Below are 10,000 nucleotides of genomic sequence, written 5' to 3'. Positions count from 1 at the left end.
TCATCATCAGTGAGGGTCAGGGGCTGGTGTTGGGGATTAGTTCTGAATCAAACTCAACACTCCAACTCATCCCAGAGGAAGTGGGTGGAGCTAAAAATATAGTTCCTCTGGACAAAAGTGATCAGGACTTTTATTCTGTGGAGTTTAAAAATAACATTGTCCATGTCCTGTGTGTGTGTGTGTGTGTGTGTGTTTGATAAAGCTCACCTTACACACCACGTGCAGTGGTAGATCGAGCAGACAGAGTGTGTTTCTCTCGTACCACGGGTCCATCATCCCCAACAGTGCTGCGATATCATTAGTGCTGTCCTCTGGAGCGTCCATGTTTATGTCCTACACACACACACACACACACACACACTTCTCTGAGTATATGCAGGACATGGTCAGTGTTTAAAGAGGACTAGCGCCCCCACGTGTCGCAGCAGAGAGAGCAGAATTCTTTTTTAAACAGGATTTATCCTAAATTCATTAATGCAGCGATTTCCAACGCTTTTCTGCAGCGCCCCCTGTCTGAAGTCTAATGTATCGCCCCACAGTGAGAATGATAACAGTGTCTCTGGGTAAATTCTAAAGCACTTAGGAATAAATGTAATAAAACTATATGATCGTGAGTCTCTGTCCTCACCGGGGCGTTCCTCAGGGGGCTGGCGGAGAACTGGGGGGCCACGCCGTTTCCTGGGGGATCTCTCCGGACCGGAATAAAGAAGAAGCGCAGTCTGAAGGATCTGCTGAGTTTGGGAGACTCTCTCTCTCTCCTCCGCAGGCTGCTGTACGCTCGGGCCACTCTGAGAGGACACACACACACACACACACGCGTCACTTTAGTGAAGTGTAAAATTACAATTCACCATTTAAACATTATCTGCGTTTGTCGAGTTAAAGTCACTGTGTCGCATTAAAATCACGATATTCTCATTTCAGCTTTTCCACTGCATGGGATCGGCTCGACTCTTTCAGCTCTTTCTCTTTCCCACTCCCACAGCTCCCCACCAAACGGAGCCAGTGACGTCACAAACCCAGTCTCTAACAGGAGCCGCGGGCTTTAAACACCACAGCAGCGCGGAGTGGCGTGTTGTTGTTGTTTGGACTGAACCCGGCTCCACCCCCAGTTCCTCACAGAGCAGTTTTCCTCGTCTCACGTTGATCTTTCGCTGGAGATTTTCCTCAGACACCGACCCAAGGAGCGTCGGATAAAAACTAATGTGAACGCTGCTGTAACTTCAGAGATTTCACACGCGGCTGGAGCTCTGTGTTTCCTGGTGATTGACAGGTCTCTGGAGGGTTTACACCTCAAAGTCATTACCGACTCGGCTCTGTTGGAACCGTAGGAGAGCAGCGACTGAAATAGAACCCGGGTCCAGGAGCAGGAGCAGATTTGTCCGGTGGAAAAGCAGAAGAGTCGAGTCGAGTCAGTTCCACGTCGTAGAAAACAAACCCACACTCACACGGACTTTTGGACACAGTACTGTCCCCAAGAACAGAACAAACCCATCACAGCCTTCTGCAGCTTTTTCCTGATGGAGCTCAGAACCAACGCAGCGCACAATAAACTCTTCACTCTCCACACGGCTTCAGTTCAGTTCTCTTCTGTTCAATAAAACAATGACTGTGATTTTAATACGACACACAGTTACTTTAAAATGACGAAAGAGCGGAGAACGCTTGAATTTTCACTTACAGTTTTACACTAAACATTCATTAAAAAAACCTACTGGAATTAACATTAATATAAACTTTATAAAAGAATACAGCACTGTGTCTAATGAAATAAAGTGACACATCTCCTACAGTGGCTTTATTAAGAGTGATGTGTTACGAACCTCCTCCCCTCCTCCAAGAGTTCCATAGTGCAGATTCTACAGTGCTGAGCCTGGGGGAGCGGCGACAGAGGCTCTGTTCTCTCTGTTACACCTCAGTGGCACATCACAGTGAGAAAAGGTCCTGTGTCTTTACTCCTCCAGACGCAGCACTGCAGAAACTGCACTATGGAACCTTTGGAGGGTAGGGGGTACAGAACTGCGTCCCTTTTCATAAACCCACTGTGAAGGACACTTTATTATCACTTTATTTGATTTGATTCAGTAAGAAATAAAGTAAAATTAAAGTAACACTAGGCAGTATTTTCAAATTAAAATTAGAGCTTCAGAATATTACCTAGTGTTGCTTTAATGATTTAATGTCTTCATTAATAAAAGGAGGTGAATAACAGTCAGGATAAACTCATACTGGGCTTGAACAGGGAAAATCAAATTTTAAATATTCAGATTTTAATTAAGCTTCTTCTAGATGTACATGAGACGCCGAGAGTGCACTCCCTCACCTCCCGGCCACGTGGTCCGCCCCGAACACCAGGACCCTGAGGAGGGTGGAACGGGGCTCCTGGGCCTCGTCGGAGCTGAGGATGGGCCTCCTCCTGTACCTGACGCAGCCCAGGGCCTGCTGTGCCAGGAGGCCCTCTGTGAGCCCCAGCTCGGAGCTGCGTAGGAGGGCCTGCTGGGGGACGGAGTTGGAGCGCTTGGAACGGACGGAGGGCAGGAGGTCTTTGGCCTCGGTGTTCCCCAGGCTTTTAGCGCGACACAGGGAGCTGCTACTGCGGGGTTTGAAGAGCCGCGAGAGACGCTTGGAGAAACCCTTGGGTTTGACTAGAACCTGGGGAACCTGAAGAACCGGAGAGTCCTCCTCCACCTCCTCGCAGAAATCGCTGTCCGTTCCAGAGGCCTGGGAGGACGAGGAGAGCGTGGAGAACGGGGAGCACTCGGACGAGGCTATGGAGAACGTGGAGAAGGAGGAGAACATGGAGTCCTTAGAGACGGTGGAGAGAGACGAGACGGTGGAGAACATGGACGCCCGAGGGTCCACGCAGCTCAGAGACGCAAAGTCCTCCATCCCCTCCAGGTCCTCGTCTTCATCGGCATCATCATCACCTTCATCCTCCTCTAGGGGGCCCTCAAGAACCTGCAGCTCAGACAACTCAGGGTCCGAGTCAAACAGATCTATCAGGACGTCTGAGAGAGAGAGACAGAGAGAGAGAGAGAGAGAGGTTAAGCATTCAGCTCTCAAAGTAAATTTATTACAATGAAATGAGAAACACTGAGCAGCTGCACATGAGCATGCATTCTTAATTCTGGTGTGTGGAACAGTGGAACTGTGTTCTCTGGAGTGATGGGGTTCCTCTGGTGTGTGGAACAGTGGAACTGTGTTCTCTGGAGTGATGGAGTTCCTCTGGTGTGAGTTGGAGTGGTGAGTGTGATCTAGAACTAATCCCCAACACCAGCCCCTGACCTTCAACTCCATCAGATCCTCACAGCTATGTGATACTTACCGAAATTGTCAGAGTCCCACTGGACCGTGTAGCACTTGGCTGTGGGCAATTTCAGGATCTGCAGCGTCTCTACACACACACAGACACACACACACACAGCAATTAAAGTACAAACCACAACACACACTGATCAACCACGGCAAATCATAGTTCTGCAGTTAGAGACTGTAGTCCATCTGTGGCTCTGCATACTTTATCACCCACTCTCCCCCTGTTCCTCAGCGCTCAGGACCCCCACAGAGCAGGTGTGATGTGGTGGTGGATCATTCTCAGCGCTGCAGTGACACTGACGTGGTGGTGGTGTGTTAGTGTGTGTTGTGCTGGTGTAGAGTGGATCAGACACAGCAGTGCTGCTGGAGTTTTTAAACCCTGTGTCCACTCTCTGTCCACTCTGTGAGACACTCCTCCCTCGTTGGTCCACCTTGTAGATGTAAAGTCAGAGACAGTAGCTCATCTGTCGCTGCACAGTGTGTGTCGCTCGTCCTCTAGTCCTTCATCAGTGACACAGGACGCTGTCGGCTGGATGTTTTTGGTCGGTGGACTGTTCTCAGTCCAGACACTGAGGGGTTTAAAAACTCCAGCAGCACTGCTGTGTCTGATCCACTCTACACCAGCACAACACACACTAACACACCACCACCACGTCAGTGTCACTGCAGCGCTGAGAATGATCCACCACCAAATCACACTAGAGTGGACAGTGAGAGGACAGTCTCAGGTGTCTCACCCTCAGTGCTCCCACTGGTGCATTGTGGGATGTTGAGTTCCTTCCGCAGTTGCTCCAGGCCATGAGCGATGTGAGACCGAGCCAAACTCGCATCATCCATCAACACCGCGCTCTCCATCAGCTCCATCACCTTCTCAAGAGTCTGGGTCAGCTCCTCCTCGCTCAGAGACTGCAAAGAGACACACCGACCATATAAACAACCCTCTACTGCCCCCTACAGGCCACTACACCACCAACACCTCCCTCTACTGCCCCCTACAGGCCACTACACCACCAACACCTCCCTCTACTGCCCCCTACAGGCCACTACACCACCAACACCTCCCTCTTCCTGTACCCATTTAGAAGAAGCTGTTTCGCTCTGGTATTCCTGTTACTTGTTTCTACTGTTATTTATTTCTGTACTTATTTCTGTTTTTATAACCTACTAACCATCCATAGATCTATCTTATAGATTGTCTCCACAGGAATATTTATTACAGAGGCACTAAAACTGCCACCGGACCCTGGAGTAATGTTTTTGGTGTAAGTTACTAAAATCAACTAAAAGTGGGAAGTACCTGCAATTCCATGGCTACTATTGGCTGTTTTGCCTGCTCAGAGTGTGGCATGTTTAGTTTAACCCCCTTTTCCACCTCTAGCGACAAAGATAGTGGTTGTGTTTGTACTAAGTGTCAGCTAGTTAGCTCTCTGGTGGATAAAGTGGACCAGCTAGAAGTGCGCATCCGGAGCTTATTATTGTCAAGGGATAAACAGCGGGATTCAGTGTTAGCAACTCCGGGAGCCTTAGGGAGAGTTAGCACCCCCACGACTCTGGCGTTAGAGCCCTCACAGCGGGGTGAATGGGTGACGTCTTGGCGTCATAGCTGGAAAGGCTGATGCTAACGCTGAGGCCAAAGCTAGCCCACCGGGACAACACGCTCCTCCGATTCGAGTGTCAAACAGGTTTGCCCCACTCAGCGAAGCACCCGCTGAGGAGCCTGTTAAGAGTGCTCTGGTTATAGGAAACTCTATTGTTCGACACGTGAAATTATCTACTCCTTTAGGGGCACCGGCAGTAACAGTTAGCTGTTTATCGGGAGCCAGAGCGCCGGATATTAGTGTCAACCTTAGACTGTTAGCTAATAGGAGATATTCGAGGGTAGTCATTCATGTAGGGGCCAATGATATTCATCTGCGTCAGTCTGAGATAACTAAGGGTAATATTACAGAAGTGATTAAACTGGCCCAGACGATGTCCGATGCCGTAATCTGCTCTGGTCCCATCCCAATGCGGTGCAGCGTTGACGCCTGCAGCAGACTTTCTGCGTTAAACTGCTGGATGTCCAAGTGGTGTTCCGAAAATCAAGTGGGCTTTATAGACAATTGGTTACGTTTCGAGGGCAAGCCTGGTCTTATAGGTAGGGATGGTATCCACCCACTGTGGGAGGGTGCTGCCTTACTTTCTTGCAGCATAGCACATAGTCTTAGTTAGTCAGCAGAGTAGTGTAGACAGCTGCTGACAATCCAGAGCCATGACCAAGCCGCAGACAGACAGGCTAAACCGACTGTCTGCCGTCTTGAGGCGTTACCCAGGTTCAACTGTATTGAGACTGTGTCTTTCCCCTAAACTAATTGTAAATGTAGAAAAACAAAATCAGCCTGTTTCAGCAACCTAATCAATATTAAATCATACACAACACCTAGCAGCAACACCTCAGAACTAAAATTTGGGTTACTCAACATAAGATCACTAAGCTCATAAGCACTAATCATAAATGATATTATAAGTGATCATAAATTCAACGTTTTCTGTCTCACTGAAACATGGGTTAGACCAAATGAATATTCAGCACTAAATGAAGCCACCCCCCTAGGCTATAATTATGTACATAGCCCAAGATTATCAGGCAAAGGAGGCGGAGTATGTGTAATTTACCAAAATACCCTAGAAATTATTCTTAAACAATGTGACACCTTCTCTTCTTTTGAGGTTCTCTCCACTATTATTACAAATCCGGTCACAAAAAAGGAGGCATTTTTATTATGCAACATTTACAGACCACCAGGGCCTTACTTAGAATTTCTGAAAGAATCCAGCGATTTTGCTGCAAACCTAGCGGTGTGCAATCATAAAGTTATAATTGTAGGAGATTTCAATATTCATTTTGAGAAGGAAAGTGACCCACTAAAAAAGGCATTTACCTCAATCTTAGACTCTATTGGTATTACTCAAAATGTAACAGGGCCTACACACTACTGCAGCCACACTTTAGACTTAGTTCTGACACTAGGTCTTAACATTGACCAAATTAATATCTTACCCCAATCCTCAGCAATCTCCGACCATTACTTAATTTCATTAGAGCTACGTCTTAGCCATAATATATGTAAGAACCCTTGTTATTCTACAAGGCGTATAATAAAACCATCTACCGCCCTACAATTTATAGAAAACCTCCCAGAAATATCAACACCAGTTCCCACTCCATCAGACCCAATGGACCTAGATGTACTAACTGACTACTTAGAAAATACCTGTCGATCTACCTTGGAAAAGGTAGCACCACTTAAACATAAAAGTATAAGACAGAAAAAGCTTGCACCATGGTATAATGATAAAACCCATACTTTAAAATAAACATCACGGAAACTAGAGCGGAAATGGCGATCAACCAAGCTGGAAGTGTTCCACTCTGCCTGGAAGGAAAGCCTTATAGAGTATAGAAATGCCCTCACTAAAGCTCGCTCAGCATATCTGGCCTCGCTGATCTCCAATAATAAAAATAATCAGAGAGAACTGTTTAGTGTGTTTTCTAGAATTACAAAAAATCAAACAGGTTCCGAACAACTAATTCCAGCAACTCTCACCAGTAAAGATTTTATGGACTTTTTTAATAATAAAATTGAGAATATTAGACAACAAACTCAAGCCACAGGATCAAATCCGTCCTGGCTGCCACCTGATGTAAATGATATAAAACATAATGTAACTGTAAAAGAAAGACTTTTACCCACTCCCACAATTAGAACTAGAGATGATTATCACCTCCGCAAACTGTACAACTTGCACACGATGCAATTCCCAAAAAAGTTGCTCAAAGAAGTACTACCAGCTATTATTGATCCTCTTTTAACTATAGTAAACTCATCCCTTAGTCTGGGCCATGTACTCAAAGCTTTTAAACTAGCAGTTATTAAACCTCTGATCAAGAAACCAAATCTTGATGCTAGTACACTGTCTAATTACAGGCCTATTTCAAATCTGCCATTTCTGTCCAAGATCTTAGAAAGAGCTGTGGCCCAACAACTTAGTTCATATCTACATAAGAATCATATATATGAAAAATTCCAATCTGGATTCAGGCCACATCATAGTACAGAGACAGCTCTAGTCCTCAGCTGGGGGAAGAGCCTTTTCTTATAAAGACCCCAACTCTGGAATGATCTTCCAGAAAATGTTCGGGACTCAGACACAGTCGCAATCTTCAAATCTAGGCTAAAAACTCATTAGTTTAGTTTATCTTTTGGTAGCTAATGCTCCCCCATAGACAAAGGCGGCAGATCCGGGGGGTCCATGGACACAGGGAATTATAGTAAACTGAGACGCTGGTGTCGTCCCGCCGCTTCTCGCGATCACTCAGGTTTGTTGACGGTGGAGCGGAGGGATGCCAGTGTTTCAGGATGCTCCCGTGTCTGTGTGTCCTCCTGGTTCTCTCCTTTCAGTTAAAGCTGTCATAGTCAGATCTGCTGGAGTCATTAGCCACACTCTGGAAATTTTCATATTTTCTACTTTACAAACACAAAACAGTTCAAAACTAATTCCATCTCTTTACATCTTTCCGAGTAAACGACTGCCCACCTGTCTGTCTGGACACTGATGGATGACTGTCGAGACCCTCCTCCACGCTTCAGACCAGCTGCCCACGCTCCAGCAACTACCAAGTGCCTTGAAGCTGCCCCTACCCTGAAGTTCTCACGGACTACTAACTATCATCACCAGTAGATTGACCAGAGGAGGATGGGTCACCCCTTGTGAGCCTTGGTTCCTCCCAAGGTTTCTTCCTCAGCTGGGGGAGTTTTTCCTTGCCACTGTCGCCCCTGGCCTCGCTCACTTGAGGGGTTTTACATTTTTTTTTACATTTCTTGTCAAATCTTTGTTTTACTGGAATTCTGTGAAGCTGCTTTGTGACAACATCAGTTGTAAAAAGCGCTATATAAATAAATTTGATTTGATTTGACTCTACTGCCCCCTACAGGCCACTACGCCACCAACACCTCCCTCTACTGCCCCCTACAGGCCACTACACCACCAACACTGCCCTCTACTGCCCCCTACAGGCCACTACACCACCAACACCTTCCTCTACTGCCCCCTACAGGCCACTACACCACCAACAACTCCCTCTACTGCCCCCTACAGGCCACTTCACCACCAACACCTCCCTCTACTGCCCCCTACAGGCCACTACGCCACCAACACCTCCCTCTACTGCCCCCTACAGGCCACTACGCCACCAACACCGCCCTCTACTGCCCCCTACAGGCCACTACACCACCAACACCTCCCTCTACTGCCCCCTACAGGCCACTTCACCAGCAACAACTCCCTCTACTGCCCCCTACAGGCCACTACACCACCAACACCTCCCTCTACTGCCCCCTACAGGCCACTACACCACCAACACCTCCCTCTACTGCCCCCTACAGGCCACTACACCACCAACACCTCCCTCTACTGCCCCCTACAGGCCACTTCACCACCAACACCTCCCTCTACTTCCCCCTACAGGCCACTTCACAGTGTGTGTGTGTGTGTGTGTGCGTATACCTGTAGGGCTGTGTGTACAGAGCTGATTGTGTATTTGTTGCCGAGTGAGGACTGGAAGGCCTGTTTGATGAGGGTGATGCTGGAGTCTCGGTGAGAAACGTCTGCTGCGCTCAGCTGCTCCAACACCGAGAAAAACGCCACTGGGACATCAGCCGGGTTCAGGAGCAGCACCGTACTGATCATACACACACACACACACAGAAATCAGACAAAAACACAGCACACCCAGGCGTTCTTTTCTCCCACAAACACCACAGGAAATCAGCGCAAAAACACCCAGTGAGAACAGGCCTCAGTGAAGACAAAGGTAAACAGCGCGGGGGGAAATGAGGATGGAGAAAGGTACAGCATCCTGTTCACACTGAGCAGTTTAATAAAGTTTAACTCATTTGTAGAGAATTAAAGTGTGACTCCAGCTGCAGACGATTCCTGGATGAAGCTAAACTCTAACTGCAGCTGAAAGATGATTAAACACAAATAAACAAGTGAACAGTAAACAGTAAACAAAACAAGTAAACAGTAAAGAGTAGACCATAAACAGTAAACAATAAACAGTAAAAAGTAAAGAGTAAACAGTAAATGATAAACAGTAAAGAGTAAACAATAAACAGTACAGAAGTAAACAGTAAATGATAAACAGTAAACAATAAACAGTAAAGGGTAAACAAGTAAACAATAAACAGTAAACGATAAACAGTAAACAATAAAGAGTAAAGAAGTAAACAATAAACAGTAAAGGGTAAACAGTAAACAATAAAGAGTAAACGATAAACAGTAAAGAGTAAACAGTAAACGATAAACAGTAAAGAGTAAACAGTAAACGATAAAGAGTAAAGAGTAAATGATAAACAGTAAAGAGTAAACAGTAAACGATAAAGAGTAAACAGTAAACGATAAACAGTAAAGAGTAAACAGTAAACGATAAACAGTAAAGAGTAAACAGTAAACGATAAAGAGTAAAGAGTAAATGATAAACAGTAAAGAGTAAACAGTAAACGATAAAGAGCGGAGGTGCACTCTAGGAACCGAGATGGGAAACAGAACCACCTCCGACCACAGAGAGGGCCGGGCCCCAACGGCCACAACAGGATATCCTGCTTAAACACAAGAACACTCAAAACACAGACAGAGAACACAC

The 10,000-nt window shown here is 46.4% G+C and overlaps 1 protein-coding gene and 1 long non-coding RNA gene across 5 annotated transcripts in view; one reads left to right on the top strand and one right to left on the bottom strand.

The window, feature by feature from the left end:
• Nucleotides 1-1,756, top strand: part of LOC136691235 (uncharacterized) — a 14,111-nt gene extending 12,355 nt beyond the window's left edge. The window contains exon 4 of the long non-coding RNA XR_010801862.1: nt 986-1,756. This is a non-coding gene — a long non-coding RNA (uncharacterized lncRNA). The remainder of the gene's footprint in view (nt 1-985) is intronic.
• pik3r5 (phosphoinositide-3-kinase, regulatory subunit 5) overlaps nt 1-10,000 on the bottom strand; it is a 52,778-nt gene that overhangs the window by 7,175 nt on the left and 35,603 nt on the right. For all 4 annotated transcript variants that reach the window (XM_066663678.1, XM_066663679.1, XM_066663676.1 and 1 more), the window contains exons 7-12: nt 8,863-9,037; nt 4,053-4,221; nt 3,326-3,394; nt 2,324-3,008; nt 629-788; nt 208-333 (exon numbers count right to left, since the gene is read on the bottom strand). In XM_066663678.1, coding sequence (XP_066519775.1) covers nt 208-333; nt 629-788; nt 2,324-3,008; nt 3,326-3,394; nt 4,053-4,221; nt 8,863-9,037 — 1,384 coding nt within the window. The remainder of the gene's footprint in view (nt 1-207; nt 334-628; nt 789-2,323; nt 3,009-3,325; nt 3,395-4,052; nt 4,222-8,862; nt 9,038-10,000) is intronic.

This window comes from Hoplias malabaricus, chromosome 3 (assembly GCF_029633855.1).
Source record: "Hoplias malabaricus isolate fHopMal1 chromosome 3, fHopMal1.hap1, whole genome shotgun sequence".
In the NCBI taxonomy this organism is placed as follows: Eukaryota; Metazoa; Chordata; class Actinopteri; order Characiformes; family Erythrinidae; genus Hoplias; species Hoplias malabaricus.
The sequence above is the reverse complement of the archived record's forward strand: the minus strand, read 5'-3'. Positions and strand labels throughout refer to the sequence as shown.